This window comes from Dipodomys spectabilis, unplaced genomic scaffold, assembly GCF_019054845.1.
Source record: "Dipodomys spectabilis isolate Male_0828 unplaced genomic scaffold, ASM1905484v1 ptg000178l, whole genome shotgun sequence".
NCBI lineage: Eukaryota > Metazoa > Chordata > Mammalia > Rodentia > Heteromyidae > Dipodomys > Dipodomys spectabilis.
In genome coordinates, this window is record NW_024870855.1 from 6,776,108 (window position 1) to 6,795,653 (window position 19,546).

Here is a 19,546-nt window from a genome sequence, read left to right on the forward strand (position 1 = left end):
ACCTTTCAGGATAACATGATACAGATATTGATTGCAACAACAAACTTCTTGTGTACAGTACTGGAAATAAATGGGTCATGATTTCTTAAAAGGGTAGGTGGGAAAGAGGAGGAGAAAAAGTAAAGAAAGAAATGAGAGAGGAATAAGTGAGATGTTTCTTGAAATATTTTATGAATTAGGAGGTTATTATTAATTGTGTTTTTGTTCTTTTGTTTATTTTTTGGGCCATTACTGGTGCTTGAACTCAGGGCCTGGAACTCTTTCTTAGCTTTCTTGCTCAAGGCCAGTACTATACTGCTTGACCCACTGCTTCAATCTAGCTTTTTGCTGGATAATTGGAGATGGACTGCCACAGATTTTTCTATATCCATTGACTTCCAAGTCTCCTAAGTAGCTAGGATGACAGTTGTGAGCTAGAATGACAGTCATGAGCCACCAGTATATGGATGCGATAATCTGACCATATGTGTATCTATAGGAGCTATGTCATTCAATCTTCATGGCATTAATTGTCTGTAACAATTTTTTTTTAATTTTTGCTTGATTTTTATTTTTATGGGTGCTTAGAAAGCCAAAGCTTATATGTTAAGCACACTTTGTAGGGCTAAACTCTACCTCCAGCTCTTGGAAAGCTTTATCAAAAACTACTACTGTTCATATCCCACCTAGAGAATCTGAGTCAGACCTTCTGGACAGAGGTCCTGTACCCACTACATTTTCAAAGGTTGGCCCTGGTAGTTCTAAGAGGCAGCCAGGACCAGCGCTGCTGGCTCAGGCCTGTAATCCTAGCTACTCAGGAGGCTGAGATATGAGGACCGCGGTTTGAAACCCGGCGGGTCAGGAAAGTCCCTAAAACTCACCTCTAATTAACCACCAGGAAACGTGAAGTGGTGCAGTAGCTCAAGTGGTAGAGCACTAGTCTGTAAGAGCTCAGGGAGAGCACTTCCGCACTGAGTTCAAGCCCCAGGACTGATAAAACAAAAAAAGAAGACGACGACATTTTTTTTAAAAGGGCAGTAGGTAGGCAGTGTGGTTGAGGGAAACCGTGTACTTTAGAAGGACTATCTGGGTTCAAGTCCTACATCTTCCAGTCATGAGAAGTATGACTGCCATGTGGAGCCAGTCTCCACTTCCAGGAAACAGAAAGAATGATTCGCGCCTATTGGGAGAGCTGCGGTTATTTGTTCTTTTTGTTTGATTGCAAGTCATGGGGCTTGAACTCAGATCCTGTGCACTGTCCCCGAGCCTCTTTGTGCTCAAGGCTCGTTCTCTACCACCTGAACCACAGCGCCACTTCCAGCTTTTCTTGGTGGTTAATTGGAGATAAGAGTCTCACGGACTTTCCTGCCCAGGCTAGCTTCAAACCGTGATCTTCAGATCTCAGCCTCCTGAGTAGGTAGGAATTTCAGGCGTGAGCCTCTGGCTCCCAGCAACAATTTGTTCTTGACTGTCAGTTTCAAGCATCAAGAAGGGAGCCCGTTGAAATGCCCTAACACGTGGACAGATCAACAGAAGAAAAGAAAACATAGGACCTCCACACAGCAGGCAGATACATGCCGTTGATTCTGGAAATTTGCACAGTGAAATAGTTCACAGTCAGCTCACCTTCCTCCTCTTATATTCAAATGTAAGACTGCAGCACCTACTTCATTTTCTTCTCTGTTTATGTAAGATAATATGATTGGGATAAACGAACAGAGACATATCCTAAAAGAAATATAAAACATAACTTCTAATACTTTCTCTTAAGTAGTTGCTACATGTTTTCCTCTGAGAACACTGAAGTTAGTAAAATCCAAGAGCTGCATCTGATCCATTTTTATCCCGCCCTTCTCCAGGCTGCATTATTTAACCTATGAATCAGAATTGAAAGATTAGCCTGACAACATGAAATATGGAAAATAGAAATTTAACTGACATTAATTACCGTGAATTTTTTCTGGTCTCTTTTTCACTAATCTATATAGACTGGTGGAATGGTGTATTGGAAACATAGATCTACGTCAATTATCCGAATAAATATTATTGAGGCCCTTAAAAGAAAAGAGGTTATGTATTTTGTTCAACTTGGTTGTTGGCTTGAAACAATACAGAGGTTTCAAAGTCATAATGTGTATAACTGAAATCTGCCCTTTTATGTAGTACTTTCTTGTTCTTATTTCTTTACTATTAGAGAAGATAATGTGATCTCCATTGTTCTTTTAATTACTTTGGGTGTTCAACATAACAGTATCTTTACTCTGTTATAAAGCTGCCTTTGACTTTAACTTCACCTTCTCTTATTTGTGAGTTTTTTTCTGAAAAGCAAATTCTATTTGGAAGATTCTAGAATCTTTTATGTGGAAAGAAGGGGAAATTTTCTACTTCTTAGACTAAAAAAATGACATACTCATCAAAAGAGAAAATTAAACGAACACTGAATGTCAATAAAACAGGATAACACAGTGAAGAATGCATGTTTAGAGCTGGGCACAATGGTACACTTCTCTAACCCCTGTAATATGGAGGCTGAGAAAGGAGGATCTCTTGGAATCAAGGAGTTTCAGGTCAGCCTGCGGAAAATAGTAAAACCTTGACTTGAAGAGAAAATAATGTGAATATATTTAGAGTAATATGAGAAGATATTCACCATCAATTTTTTAAAAATCACCAGTAAATTGCAGAACTCTATGGTGAACATGAATCTACATGTCCCAGAGGTGGGGCAAGTGCTATGGTAGGGCATATTATTTTTAGCTGCTGTTCAAATTGTTTGCTGGTAACATGCAAACCTGCTTTTATAATTTTTTAAAGTGTACCTTGTAGCTTTCCTAAATCATGAATTGTGTCTGCGTTCTGGGAACCTGAAATTTTCTATTGACTTAATTCAGTTACTCTTCTCTCTACCTGAACTGGCTGTTTCCATTCTATTTGACAAGGAATTGGAGAAAGGAAGAAAACTACCTCAGGTGATGTGTTTTAGCACATGGCCATACATTGAAAGTACATTGTAAACTAACTCTCCTCTCCCCCCTGATTTTGTAAGGACATATCCACAGCTAACCCTTTGCAGGACACTGATTCATGATGTACTCACATTCCTACAATAATCTTGACAATTAAGTCTCAAGGAATTTTTCCTTCTATTTGACAATTTAGTTGATACGAATACTTTCAGTCAGTAGGACACTGGTGGCTCACACCTGTAATCCTAGATACTCAGGAAGCTAATCTCTGAGAACTGCAGTTCAAAGCTAGCCTGGGAAGGAAAGTTAGTAAGTCTCTTACCACCAAAAAAAAACAAACCAGAAGTAGAGCTGTGGCTCTATCTAGTGCTAGCCTTGAGCACAAAAGCTGAAGAACAGCATTCAGGCCCAGAGACCAAATCACAGGACTGGCAGAAAAAAAAAAGAAAGAACAATTTGTTACATGCCATTAAATTTTTCATAAATTAAAATTGAAAAAACTTTAAAATATCTTTAGGTTATTAGAGATGAAGTAATCAAGTATTTTTTAATATGCTTCAAGAGTTTCTGTGTGTGTATATTTGAACTACTTTAATTACCAGATGGCCTCATTTTTGTTCTTACTCAAAATCCTTTAGTCTCTGAAAATCTAAATGTAAGTTTGTTTGTAAATGAAAAAAAAAGTTTTCAAAAAAAATCATGAGTCTAGCTCATAAACGTTCTACCAAGGAACGAAGAATGATTGTTTTGGATTTAAGCAAATAATGTTGTCCTTCACTCACAAAAACCATTGAATTTTACTATTGACATTTTTTTGTATCAGCAATGTTAGGCACACACCACGAAATACACTTAGAAATAGGTAAAAGATAGGTAAAATAGGTAAAAGATTAATCCATAACATATTTGAAACAGAAAAAAGTAAAAATTTAAAATCTGAAACAGAGAAAATGATTCTGGCAGAAATTTCCCTTTCAAAGACATTTGAATATTCTCTGTGGACATGGAAAGAGAGGAATTTTCAAATGTGGAATGTGTCTATTACAGTCAGATTTCCACAAAATCTCCTATTTTCCCCCAAATTCTGACCTGCAGCATTTCATCTTAAAATTACCACCTCTGCCTTCCATTCAACCAGCATCTTGTCAAATCTGGCTGCAAGATTAAGTTCCCCGATTCAGAATTCAATATTGTAACCCTAAGGATATAAGATCCAAGCTGGAACATTCTGGGTTTTTTTTTAAAGGGATAAAATTGTTTCAGCCCAGAGACCACAGTTTTCCCTGACCACAAAGATAAATTACCAGGGCTGACACTAAGTGAAATGAGTTTGATGTTCTTGGCTTTATTCATCCACATTAAGTAGCATTTTACATTTATCCCATCTCCCAACCTTTTGAAGAAAAGGTTGAAAAATCTTCTTTTCCTGTATTATTTAAGGTGGGCAAAATTAACCAGCTCTCTTGGAAACAAGTTTGGCTGGCTATAGCCTAGATCGGCCTGGCCAGTTCCATTTCTATCCATGCCAGCCTTGAATTGGAGGACTGGAGCTGACAATCTAAGAAATTATCTACTTTTTCACCTGTATATCTTCAATAATAATTAGGATTTCTGGTAACAAGCTTCTGTTGATACAATATTTATCACAGCAGTAAAACATTTCATTTAAAAATTGTATATGAATTCTGAACTAAGATCTAAGTTTGGTATAAATGATTACATTGTATTCTTTTTTCATTTATTTTGACAGATTTATTGAAATGTAACTTAGGTATCATATACTTATGCATTTAAAGTATACAATGTCATAGTTTTATTGTATTCATACATAGCTACAACCATCAACACCATCGATATTAGTTACATAGTATTCTTTTAAAGAGGACTTTGCTCCAGTTGTTATATATGCTAGAACACCACATAATAGACATTTAATCTTTTAAAAGTATACTTTTTTAATTCCTTAGCATTAGCACCAGAGGTTTTCTTTTAAAAAATTTCCAATCATGAACAATTAAAAGTTCTGTGGCAGGACACCAATGGCTCATGCCTGTAATCCTAGCTACTAGGAGACTGAGATGTGAACATCATGGCTGGAAGCCAGTCTGGGCAGACAAACCCAAGAAACTTTTATATACAACTAACCAGCAAAAAGTGGAAAGTAGGAGTATGGCTCAAGTAGTAGAGCTCCAGCCTTGAGTGAAAAAACCAAGCAACAACACAAGGCCCTGAGTTCAGGCCACAGTACCAGCACATACACACACACATAAACACACACACATACACAATCAAAATTGTAAAATATACAGATCTTATTGTTTCACCACTCCAGAGTGTTCTTTTGTTTGTTTTGCTGATCCTAGGGGCTTGAACTCAGGGCCTGTATACCGTCCCTGAGCCTCTTTATGCTCAAGGCTAGCACTCTACCACTTGATCCACAGCACCATTTCCAGCTTTTTAAAGCAGTTTATTGGAGATAAGAGTCTCACGGACTTTCCTGCCCTGGCTGGCTTTGAACCCCAATCCTCAGATCTCAGCCACCTGAGTAGCTAGAATTACAGGTGTGAGCCACCAGTGCCCAGCTTTGGTTAAAATCTTATTTTTTTTTAAAAAAAAGAAGAATATTAAGATTTCCTGAATTTTGGAATTAGTACTTGATGCAAACACGGAGGACTTTTGTTTGGGCTGTATTTCCTCTTCTTCTGGAGTATAATTTTACCCTCTATTTATATAATCTCTATTGATAGATGAAGATGAAGGATTCTTAGAAAATAACAAAAGTTCTAACTAAAGAAACAAATGTGTTGGTGAATTTTCGGCTACATGTTTGCTTCAGGTTCTTGAGGTCACGTCTTTTTTTCCAGTATCCTTTCCTACCTGAGCAGCCTACATTCACTCACGTTTCACTTCTTACTCCTCACACCCGCACTAGTTTACAGAGGAAAGATAGGCTGATGGGGAGATGACAGTGACAGGAGAGCAGAAAATACCAGAGCAAGGCCTTTGAGACTCTAACATCTCTATGAGTGTTGTCAATGCAGTCATTTGTATCTTTGACTTCCAGAAAGGAGAGCTAGGAATTATTGGGCCTCCCTTCCCACTACAATAATTGACAACCTAAGAGGGAATACATGGAAAATGGGTATAATTTAGAATATTCATTTACTCCTATTTGCTTCCTCCCCTTGATCTTATGATCAGCAAAATGGTTGCTTAAAGGAAGGAGTGCTGTGGCTCACTAGAATCAGAACCAAGCATCCTCAAGAGCTAATCTCTGTGGAGAGAGTGCTTCATATTACAGAGGCTTTAAACCTAGTGAGAAAACAAAAGGTATTTTCTGGAGACCAGCTGACTTGAAAATAAAGTGTTCACAAAACCTAGAGGATATCATTAAATATAAATCATCACAGATATTTTTCAATTATTTTGCCACTACCTATAAACTATAGTTTTGTATTTATAAAGTTAGTTCTGAAGTAACAATATAATCATATGTACATGGGATAATGAAAATAACACAACCACAGGGCAACTCAAGAAGGAAATTTGTCAAATAAAAAATTAAGGAATTTTCACCATAATTGGCTCACTTTATAGAACTGGGACAAACAAGAAAACAATGGAAAGGAAAATGAATCCTTACTGAAATGTGATGACAGTGTCTTACAATATTCCTCCAAACTGAAATTCAGAAGAAATGCACAAATAGCAAACCAAGTCAAAATCTTGAGTATAATTTTGATCCACTTAAGACAATATGGCTCCACAGAATAATTTTCTCATACGAAAAAAGACTTGACCCAGTGATTTGTTTCATCGGAAACATATTTGCTGACAAATGACAAAAAAAAGAAGGAAGAAAAGAAGTAGAAAGAGAATGAAGGAAGGGAGGGAAGCAAGAGGAAAAGAAAGGGAAAAATATAACTGAAGGAAAAGAGGCAGGGAGGAAAAGAAGGAGAAAGGGAGGGAGAGGAAGGAAAGAAGAAAAAGATTATTGTTGATTTAACTTTATATTTAAAACTGGTATTTTCTCCCAAGTAAATGTTTGGCAATAAATACAAAATAATTTAGAAGTGATATAATTTGTATTTTCTTCTAAAGTTCATATTTTTTAGCTTTTTTAACATTCTTTTAGTCATACCTTTTTTTATTGTGAAAATACTGTACAGAGGGGTTACAATTACATGGGCAAGATAATGAGTACATTTCTTATCAAGCATTGTACCTTTTTAGTATTTGAATTTGACTCTCAACTTTATTTTTTACTCAATCAAATGCTAGATAAAACACAACACTTTATATGTGATAATACAAATGAAAATTAGAGTCATGGAAAATTAGAATCATGTTAAATTCTCATTTCGATCAATGTTGGAACAGTTTGGTAATTTGAGGTTACAAACCAAGGAAAGCACCAATGAGGAAATGTCTTTGGCTAACTTCTACTAGATGCTTTAGTTTCTACACACTGGAAGCATATGCCATGCAAACTGCCTTCAAAAACAGCCACATCTAAGAATCAAAGCATAAATTTTAAAAAAGCATAAATAAAAAAAAAAAGAATCAACGTGACTGTCCTATGTACACTAGAGAGAAGAATCCAGAACCTTTACATTCTTAGGCATTGAAAATAACACTTTGGAAACAAGAGGTGGTTTTTGTTTTTTTTTATTGTACCGTATAGTTCTTTCTTTTTTCTTTCTTTTTCCCCCTCTTTGGTTTATTTGCTGTTTTCACTTTTTTATTTCTGTACCCTTTGTCTTATATATAAGTTTATTTGGGGGAAGAAAATGGAAGCACAGAAATTGTGGAACAAAGGGTGGACTCATTCAGCAGTGATACTCATTAGACACTATGTTGGAAATGAACTTTACAACTTGGGGGGAGAGAGTCAGGAAGGGAAAATGTGGGGAGTAAATGGGGAAAGGGTGACACTGTTTAAAAAGAAATGTACTCATCTTATTCATGTAACTGTAGACCATCTTTACCTTTTTTAAATTAAAAAATAAATGACACGAGTTGCATGGGACAGCTTTCTTCATAGATCTTGGAAATACAAAGAAAAATTTAAAACCTGATTTCAGAAAGGAGTGACATAAGTCAAAATGCATTGTACTTATAGACTGACTTGTTGAATAGTAATTTGTTTGTGCAACTACTTAAAGATAATAAAATATAATTTTTAAAACCTAATTTTATGTAATGGTTGTGTAGTATTTATTAGTAACGTTATTGTTACTTGTATTAACAGTATTACTACTTGGTACCATATTGATCATTTTACTTTAATCGACAAAATTGCTTTTTAAAATTTAAATGCATACTTCAATTTAAAAACACTGCAAAAAAAGATCTTCTAAAGGTAATAAAAATGGAATAGATCTGATAAAACATAAAAGCTAAAATCAGACACCTCTAAATCTAAACAAATTCTTAAGTGAAGTACTGAAGACCAATGAGAAATGCACAGCATAAATTCAGTTTTCGTAAGTCTAACACTTACCAAGGGAATACATGCACAATTTTCTATTCAGAAAGAGTAAGCCTTAATTGATTTGTTTTTCCTGTATACTGATCGTTGTATCATGCCATGGACCAAAAAGTATTCTCTGATTCAATGCCAGCCCAGTCCTCCAATTAACCACTCAAAAACTGGAAGTGGCACTGTGGCTCAAATGGAAGAGAATTAGCCTTGAGCACAAAGAGGCTCAGGGACAGTGGCCAAGCCTTGAGTTCAAGCCCCACAAGTAACAAAAGTATTCTCAATTAAATTCAAGCAGTTATGAATATATACGCCCAAAATATACAAATGTATGATGTGGAAGTCATCTACAAAACACTGCACACCCACACTTACAACCATGGCTCTTTTTTTGAGTATGTGCGAGTTATGTGTGTATAAAGAAGGTAAGGTTCGTCCCTACAATTTATTTCTTATGTATCAGACACAACATTCATCTGAATAGACTGAGGGGGTTATTTACCACCAGGGCCCCCTTTTTCCTAGGCAACTTCCATCTTGCATCAGTTTGAATATGTTCTAGATTAAGCAAATTATTCTTGAAGCTACACTGCAGAAAACAAGGGAGAGTATAAACTATAACATACATAATTAATTATTTTCATAATAAAACAGTAGATTTTGGGGGTTTCACACCAGAGCAGGAAGTGAGACCACACACACACACACACACACACACACACACACACGTGCATGAGCAAATTACTGCAAGCCAAATGCGCCTGTAGGGGGAACCCACAACCTACCCTGAGCCAATCCCAACGCAGAGACTACACTGTCTTGGCTTTCTCAATTGTACATTGTCTACATCTACCTGGGGAAAGGCCCATTGAACAGATAAGGAAAATTGAAAACAGCTTTTGATTACACTTGTAATACTACTGGAACATACAGTGCTTAGCCTGTTCTTGCTTCTACTAATACTTTAGCAATTTACACTTATTCCAGCTGTGGCTTTCCTACACCTGGAAAACCCTTAGATACTCTTCATAAATATTTAAATCTAATTTCCCTTATTTATTGTTTTAGTTAACAATTAATACCCTCTGTTCTGTCATGTTTACAAGAGTCATTCTATAGATACAACCAGGACCCTTCAGGCTTGCCTATCAGAATGGTCAGCTAGCCAGGTCCTCTGGGGACCAAAGCTCTGGGAGGAGATTTGCACGTGGTGACCCACCTACATAATATGAAAAACAGCCGGGCGCCCATGGGTGGCTCAAGCCTGTAATCCTAGCTACTCAGGAGGCTGAGATCTGAGGATCATGGTTCAAAGCCAGCAGGGCAGAAAAGTCCGTGAGACTCTTATCTCCATTTAACCACTAGAAAACCGGAAGTGGTGCTGTGGCCCAAGCGGTAGAGCACTCGCCTTGAGCTGAAGAGCGCAGGGTTAGCGCCCAAGCCCAGAGTTCAAGCCCCACGACCGACAAAAAAAATAGATGAAAAACAATAATAATAATAATAATAAAACAGGACGTCTGCAATACCGAAATACCGATGAACTAATCTGTCACTCACAAGCCCATATCTGAAGGAAAAAATATGCTGTAAGCATTTAATGACCCTGAGAAGTACAAATACAAGCCTTTCATTTAAAATTAAATCAAATCCCTATGTCCTCCAATGTTCAGCTTGGATTGGATTTGGAAATCAACGGAAGAGTAAAAACAGTACATCCTAGGGTTGGGATGGCTACAGATAATCCCAAAAAATGCAGTTTGATTTCCAAAAAACAGAGGGAAAAAAAAAAACAAGTTTCTTCATCATGACATACTAGGCAGGGAGTTTGTTCTTCCAAGTACTAGACTGCCTAATTGCTTGCTTGAGGGAGAGAAAATCCTGGGGGAGAGGCAAATATGAGCAATCTCTGTCCTGTGAAACCAGTGAGCTCCGGGGCCAGACCTTGCCCAGCAGCACTGATGAGTCTGCTCTTCATTCCAGTGACACAACTGTAGATATTTGATCCTAGAGGTGAATGGAAAAAAAAAATCCTACAGATCTTATTTCATGGGAATCGTTCGGCATTCTGAATGGGAGCTGGTTATTTGATATGCAACCCAAAGCCATAGAGGAACAGGAATAAGAACAGGGAGGAAAAGTACAAAAATAATTATTATTTTAGTATGCATTAAGGAAGAACAGACAGCCTTCTCATGACCAAATTGGGCGATTCACACCTGCTCTGGAGGTTTATGATATCTAAATCAACACCTGAAAATTATACCACCTCACTCTGGCATTTGGGTGGCTGCAAAGTAGTAACAATCATACTCTCTTTATTTTCCCTTTAATCCATTGAGTAAATGTTCTTATCTATGCTCTAGCAAATAAAATTAATTCATTTCAAATGTGCATACCACTTTTCTTTTTGTATTTATCCACATAGATCAAATTTAGATTTTCTGATTTTCATGGTATACATGCTGTACTATATGCTATTTTCTCTTCCCTTTTAAATACTTAATGTTTCCACTTCAGATAAAAATAAGCATTTTAGCCTGTGTATTTTTAGCACTGAAACTTTTACAATCTTCAGAACCATTGCTTTCATAATTTCTGTCTTGACAATGGGCTTTTAAAACAAATAATTTACAAGAAAGAAGATCAGAAACCATATGACTACTTGGATGAAACTGTTTACAAAGCATTTGTAACATGTCATTAATATATATAGTTCCTGGCCATATGGAGCCTTATCAAAGAGTCAGACTGAAATGTGTAATAATAAGAATTAATTTTAAAGGCTGACAAATTAAAAATCTAGTTTGGTCAAATAGAGAGTGAGTCCTTTTAAAACTATATACTTGAAACTTTAGAATTGATTTCCAATAAACAATTTTGAATAACAAACTAGAAGTATTTTCTTTTATTTTTTTCACCAGAAATATATACAAAAGTCTCTTTCTTCTGTGGAAGAGAGGCATAGTAATTTTGCACAATTTTGAATACCATCACCATAAAATAGAGAAAGGAAAATCATGAAGGTGGGAAAAAGTTTTATTAAACAGACAAGACAGTTATCGAGGACTCGAGCTTGATTTACATACTAAAAGGCCACCTGCTTGATCAGGTATTTATTTGATTCTCTACACCACCATCACCTGAGCCCAATGTGATATATTTGTTCATCAGAGAACACTTACATGGAAGAAGGCATTAACAGTATGTCAAATCAGTTTGTATATTTTCTCCTGAAAATATGCTCACAGACTTCACTTTCTGTCAATAGAACCAACTTGCGAGTCCTAAAAAATATTTTTTTCTGCTGGAGCAAACATCTACTTCTTTTAAAATAGTGTGAGCCTGTGAAAACACAGTATTACATATCTGACATTTTCCATCTAAAAATACATTATGAGGCAAGCTGGTATTAATAAACCATGTGCTTCCAGCACCCTGAAGTGATTTGCTATAATTTTGTAGAAAACAGAGTGAGATGGTATATTCTCCACCATGCTATTAACATACAGCAAATACATTTTATGCCAGCACCTTGGCAGCTTGTCTTGATTAGAAAGTGGGCAAAAAGAAAAAAAAACTTTTAAGAGTTCATAAATATTCGTAACTATATTCTGATTTATGAGTTAACAATTTTTAAGTGAGCATAACTGTGAAATTTCCCATCAAAATATATTGTAGAAAAGTATAAAATCTCCAAACCATATATATTCCCTTTCTCCTCACCCCACCCCCATCACCGTCAGGGAAGAAAAAAAAAAATCACTCTCCTGCTGCAGCCACTACTATCATTCTTCTCACCAGTTCAGTTATTGGAAGGCAAATGAAAATACCACGATCCTTTCCTCTTCTCCTTTAGCTTACAAGGCAAACATTTAAACACAAACGCAAAGTACCGATTTCACAGAAAGCAGCAGCATCAGAGAGAGAGAGAGAGAGAGAAAGAGAGAGAGGGAGAGGGAAAGGGAGAGGGAGAGAGAGAGAAGGACTCACTGACCCATTTGGAAGACAAAGACGATAGACCAGGAAAGCTCTAAAAATCAGCTGGGGAGGCCTCTGAGAGATATTCTCCTGGCATTTCATCACTGCAGTCCAGACGAGTTCACCTCCCTGGATACAAGGAGGAGGAACTACATAGAGCTGTTTATTAAAGCTGTTGTGCTGGATTGCATTAGGAACTGCGAGCAGACCACCTGGACCTTCAGATTCTGACAGTCTTTAATTTGCAGCCTGCCCCTCTGCAGCAGCCAGGAACATGACTAGTACTCAGACTCAACCACACATTACCAGGATTAAAAGTATTTTAATATTTAGATTTTCTATTGGGAGAGGCAGAAGGATATCATCCAAATTTTTAAAAATACTAAATAACACTTTAAAATTTTTAACAACTACCTAGGAAACATAATAACTTGATTCTCTTCTCACACTTGATTTTTCCCAGAGATCACAATCTAAACAGAAAGAAAAAAATCTTAAAATACACTTAAAGGAAAAAAAATACAGGCTAGATCTTTGATTTAGACAGATTCTTGGATTTTTTTTTTTTTGGTAGTTGTTGTTGTTGGTTTTGTTGTTTTAGTTTTTGTTTAAGAGCATTGCATTGAAGTTTTAAGCTGAGCTTTCCTGGCTGGATTTAATAGGTGGCTTCTGTCTTCTGCCCTTTCAGCACTACCCTGGCAGGTAGCTGAAGATACAGATAGAAAGATGGTACAGTAAATATGAATTATGTGAATCATATGGTGAGACCCTCGTGGAAAAAAAAAAAAAACAGGGAGTTGAGAAATGGCTGACTCCATACCTGACCAATTACAGCATGCATGGTCCCAGGGTCCTGCCGAGCTGGGAGATCGAAATCCATCATATGCTGTCTTTGAAAAGGAGAATGGGGGTTTCTGGCATGCATCTGTCAATCAACTTCTGCACTCACAACCATCACCAAAAGCAAGGGGAAAAAAGTCAAGCTGCTTCACCAAATCCGATGAAACCATCATGTGACCTCCGGCAGACACGCACACACAGTCACTACCTCCATAAAGCGTAAGAATTTTCTGTAGATACGAAATGACATTGACAAATATCCAATACCAACTAAATAAAGTGAGACAAACAGCTATTCACCAAGACGAACGTTGGCTGTAATCTTCTGCTAAAGGTTTAACAAACCTAGGAAGATTTTTTTCTTTAATGCCCCCGAAATATATGTTCAAAACAAAAACAATTAACTATTTCATGTGAGTGGTAATTGAGACTGTGGTTTTTACAATCTAATAATTTTTTTAATTACAATCTATTAGCCTACTTCTCTTAAATTGTCTCTTAATGATTTTTGTTTTCCAAATCGCTAAATGACCTTTTGACAATAGCAGTCAGCTTTGCTGCTTACTATAAAAATCACCTTTAGAGCAAAGCTTGAAATGTTAACCAGCCCCTAACACAGAGGCTTTGATATTTGTTGGTTGGGAATGGATATATACAATCATTTGTGTAAACCGTGATGATCATTCAAGTATAAAATATTCAAAGTGTGTAAATACTAGTCACTAAACTTTTCGTCTTCTAAAAGGTTAGGAAATAATTTACTCTGGGCTTATCTAAACTGCTGCACTATGATGACAAATATTTTTAACTTTTTTTTCATTTATTTTGAGCAATTTGATCTCATAGACCTTAGGACAGCCTGTTGATGTATTATAAGCCACTTAATCTAGGACGTGAACCTAGTATATTTTTTAACCCTTTCAAGATTAAGAGCAGAATCTGGTTTTCAAGACAACTCTATACTGTGAAGTCAAGCCCAAAGCCACAAACATTATCTATTAATTTAGTGACATTGTAGACTTAAGATTTATAGTTGTCTACTGCTTTAAATGCAAGCTCATTACTATATCCTCTGTAACTGTTCAAAAACAATTAACAAAAAAAAAATTGTGTTGCTTAAATGAGGGTCTTCTTCCCCCGGAAGAATCAAAGCAGGAGGTAGGAAAAATTAAGAGAAATATATAATACAAAATGTACACGCCTATTATAGCATTATGTAATATCATTGCTTAAATGAAAAGGGAATCCAAATAAGAAATACACTAACAATCTGCAGCATTTTTTAGAGAAATCTTCGCGGAAACAAGGAAGGATTGAAATCTCACAGACTTAACTCATTAGGAGTCGTGTTGCATAATGTGAAACTTGTGCGCACAGGCACCACGGACGGAGGCGGGAAACGCGTCCTACTAAACACGCCCCTCCCACCCCATGCACGGGATCGCACCCCAGACACTCCATGCCCTCCTGGAGACCCCCCAGACCCTGTGCTGTTGCCGTGGTCACCCCGGTCCAGCCCGCCCCCTCCCGGCCAGGAGAGAGGGTCAGAGGCCGCCCAGCCGAGCCCTTGGCGGCGGCCAGGACTGAGCCACACTGCAAGGAGCAGGGGCGGGGGGCCGGGCCATCGCCCGGCTGGGACTCCCGCAGATCCCAGACAGACCCTCGCTGCGCTAAGACGCGGGCAGGGCGGAAAGGAGAGGGCGAGCACAGGCGCTGCCCAGGGTGCCCGAGGCAGTGTAGGAGCCCACCAGCTGCCCGGGCGCCAGAATGTGGGGATCCAGAGTCCAGCGCCTGGAGCCCCACGGCCCTGCCTGCTGTCCCAGCCCCAGGCTGGTCGGAGAACCGGGGTGGGCTCAGTCCAGGTCCCTCACTCTGTGGCACACCCCCTCCTCCAGAGGCCCAATGACCCCACCGGGGCTAATTTCCAGGGACCGACACAGGTGGGGTGCGGCCGGGAGGAAGGGCCTGGCGGGAGAGGGGATGGGGAAGGTCACAGGTGGGCTTGCCGGAAGGGAAGAGGGGGACCTGGGAGAATGGGGCTAGTAGTGTTTCGAGGACACTGCTCTTTGCTTGTACTGTGTTTGTGAAGATGGTAATCTGGCTTATATTGATTATGCCTGTTATTAACCAAAATGGTGAGGGCCTGTACTCTAGGCACCGCTGTTCAACACATCACAGTTCTTTAGCTCGCTAAATCCTCACAGACACTCGAGAGGAGGGACAATTACGCCCATTTTACAAATAAAACCAACCAACAAACAAAAAAAACCTGCTCAAAATGATCAAGGATGTGATTTGAACCTTTAGCTTTGAAGCTAAAGAGGAAATTTACCCGATGAAATCAGGTAACATTCAAAACGATTGCTGCCATTCAACCAATTGACCCATTCCGCGAGTAAGTATGGGGTCTGTCTTAGGTGCCCGGGTTAATTTTGTTAGCGATCTAACAAAACAGTACACATTGCTTTAAAAACACAATGGAAATAAACTAAGCACTTAAAAGGTCTGTCTGTGGGGATTGTTTGCTTGAAGTTCATAGGAAGAAGCAGGCATGGTAGGCACTGTAATGTAAAGATTAGCTACTCTATCCATTGCTTAGGATTGGGTGTGGCCTTGGGCAAGGGTCCACTTCTCTGAGTCTTGAGTTTCTGTTTTATGCTAAAGATAATGAATTCCTCGGGGATTGTGGGAGATGCTGTTAATGAAAGCTTACTGAGTTACATACTCAGTTGATACCCAACAAATATTAGTTACTTTTCTATATGGGTAGGCCTGGAGAGAGAGAAGAGAGAGAGAGAGAGAGAGAGAGAGAGAGAGAGAGAGAGAGAGAGAGAGAGATGAGACAGATGAATTCTGCTAGGGAATTGAAGACCAACCCATGCAGCTGGTACAAGGATTTGGACTGTGATATAAAGAAGACCGCTTCTGTTCCAGATAGAGGACCAACATGTGCAGAACCATCTGTTCTCCATCACTGTGGGTGAAAGACATTTTTAGGATTTGAGCCACGGCAATCAAATGGGATAGAATTTAGGTAATTCTAGAATAGAATTTAGGAAGGGAAACTCCTTAAGTGAAAAGCCCCATAGCCATCAGCCTTGCTGCTCTCTCCTGTGTCCATCAAATTTGCATAAAATCGGACATTTTCAGATGTTCTAAGGCTTGCTCCCGGAGAAGCTAGACATGCCTTGATCCCAGCCTAGACCTCTTGTACACAGACAGCAACATCAGCCAGAGCTCACCAGAAGAGAGACCAGAAGAGGCCTCATCACTGTCCCTAACTCAACCCCCAGCTTCTCAAGATAGAATTGTCCTGCATTTGTGAACCTTAAACCCCAAAGGACACTGGCAGATACATGCAGTACTGATAAATCAAAAGTCTTGGTCATCTCTGTCTTGGCATTCAATGACTGTTTTGCAATCTTTGGGGTTAAGAAGATGTAATAACTTCTAGATGCTTCTTCCATGTGAAGACCAAAAATGTCAGACAGTAGATGGATGTTCCGACCAAAGTCTCTAAGGAGAATTCCCTTACCCTAGAATTGGCATATTTCTACTTATACAATCATATGTGTGTGTGAATTTATTTCAGTTTGGTGTCATCTGTCCTTCTGTCTGTTGAGACCTATTTCTTATTTCTGTTATAGTTTCTTCATTTACAGGTTTTCTCTATTTGTTCATTTTCTCTTCTGATCCTTGCTTTTTAAATAAAACAAATATTTACTTTTCCTTCTCTCTAAAAGATTAATGTCATCACTTCTTCGAGTTGGTTTTTGTTTTCACCAGACCTCTCAACTCCCTAGTCTATTTGACCCTAACTTTTTTTTCTTTTTCTTTTCTTTCTTTCTTTTTATTTTTTCTTTTTTTCCAGTCCTGGGGCTTTTGACTTTGGCCTGGGCGCTGTCCCTGAGCTTCTTTTTTGCTCAAGGCTAGCACTCTACCACTTGACTCACTGCACCACTCTGGCTTTTTGTGTTTATGTGGTACTGAGGAATCGAACCCAGGGCTTCATGCATACAGGGCAAGCACTCTACCACTAAGCCACATTCCCAGCCCACCAACATTTTTTCTAGACTATATATCAAGGCAGAACAGCCCAATTTGCCACCTGGCTGGCTGGCACTGACGGCATGGGTTTTAAGGCTCCCCTGAGAACCAGACCCCCAGAGAACAAGACACCACGTAGTGAGAGCACATCAATACCACCAAGATCCTCATTGGCCATTGACATCCCTGCCTGATTTCATTAGCATAGTCCTCTTTCTTCTGCCCTCTTTTCCAAAGTCAGTTTTTTCCTAGAGTTTATTTTGCATTATCCGCCTCTGGAATGATCCATTGCTTTCTCAGTATTCTCTCCACTTCTCTGCTTCCTGCCACCACTACATTTTTGTCTAGACTTCCAAGTTTTGTAGAGCATTTCTCTAAAATGGCCTTTTCAATCACTATCAATTTACCTTAAGCAATATTAGATGGCTGTGACCTCCATAGGACATTGACCAGCATAATGAATCGGTACCCTGGGATCTTTTGTTGTTGTTATTTTCATATTTCTAGAGAATTGAGGACAGGAAAAATAGCAAGCAAAAGCAGAATGATTATTTTTAAAAGTAGAAAGGGACGAGGAAAGAAATGCCAACACACTAAGACCCTGGCATTGCAGAATTGTGAATGGCTTGATAATGCTCAGACACTGTTAGTTTGCAAGGATCTATGCTTTACAATGTTCTTTTACAATGTGATTTAGGAGCTCTGGGTTTCCCCTTGAGAAATAGTGACACAATATTGCCTTCACAATGATCATCTGAGAAGTTCAATAGCTTGGTGACTAACAGTTGTGAATATCCTAACACAGTATCTGACCTCCGACCATTTCCTTTTCTAGCACATGGACTGAAACTAGGACCAAAATAGAAAATGGAAGCATGAGAAACTAATTTGTTGTTGTTGTTTTTCATTTCCATTGGACTCTTCCATGAAATGTTTTCTTTAGTCACAGTTAGGCATTTTAGTTTTCTAGAATATACTTTTTTTCTGCCTGAGTATGCTCAGAAAAATAAATACAAATAAAATAAGTACTAATAAAATAAATGGTCCTGAGCGTCACTGTACTTATGGTAGTTTTGGAGTCTGAACTTAAACACTAACAAATAACTTCTCATGGTGGTACAGATACACAGACTGCTTCCTTCCAGGCACAGTACACGAGGGAGACTTTTGTCTTCTTTATTTCATGGTTATTTCTCCCTGTACCTAAGAAAGCAAAGTAACACTGTCATTTTATTCCTAGGTTCCCAGCACGTATGCCCAGTTCCAACATTGTGAAGACAAACGTTTTTCAAAGGATGTCTGAAGGGAACCAGAGCCCATCACTGCTCTCTGCTCTGACTTTGGGAAACCCATATAATTGTAATCCCTCTACACATCACCTTTATAATAACAATAAAGTAAAATAATTTTAAAAAAACATTGCTGCTTGACCATTATCTGCAATCGCCACAATCATCATGATAATTATTACTGTAGGAGTGGTTCTCAAAGTGAACTGGGCACTCACAGAATGTACCAAGGCCCAACTTTTTTCAAAATAGTAGTAAAATAATCCTAGGCACTCTGGAAGATGAGATCTGAAGGTCATGGTTCAAAGCCAACTTAGGCAGGAAAGTCTGTGAGATTCTTTTTTTTTTTTTTTTGGGGGGGGGGGGTCCGGTTGTGGGGCCTGAACTCTGGGCCTGGGCGCTGTCCCTCAGCTCTTCAGCTCAAGGCTAGCGCTCTACCACTTGAGCCACAGCACCACTTCCGGCTTTTTTCTTTTTGCTGTATGTGGTGCTGAGGAATCCAACCCAGGGCCTCAGGCTTGCAAGGCAAGCGTTCTACCACTGAGCCACCTTCTCAGCCCGTCTGTGAGATTCTTATCACCAATTAACCACCAAAAGGCTGGGAATAGAGGCATAACTCAAGTAGTAAAACACCAGCCTTGAGCACAAATAGCTCTGGACAGCACCTAGGGCATTGAAGTCAACTCTAGTACATATTCTCTCTCTTTCTCTCTTTCTCTTTTTCCCTCTCTCTCTCTCTCTCTCTCTCTCTCTCACACACACACACACACAAATAAATAAATAAAAAGCATAAGACTTCTCCAATTCTAAATATTATTGTTGCCACTGAGGATATTACTTTAATAATTGTAAGCTATTATTTGATTATTTATTCAAAGAATAATTTATGTCCAATAGTGATTAAATGCTATGTTAAATGTTGAGTACATACTGTAACAAATATTAAAAAAATGATTCCTACTCTC

General features: G+C 38.4%; 1 protein-coding gene across 1 annotated transcript in view; it reads right to left on the minus strand.

Annotated features, from left to right (window-relative positions):
* Pou6f2 (POU class 6 homeobox 2) overlaps nucleotides 1-13,330 on the minus strand; it is a 398,663-nt gene extending 385,333 nt beyond the window's left edge. The window contains 1 exon segment of the mRNA XM_042695117.1: nucleotides 13,226-13,330. Coding sequence (XP_042551051.1) covers nucleotides 13,226-13,330 — 105 coding nt within the window.
* Nucleotides 13,331-19,546: the final 6,216 nt, after the last annotated feature.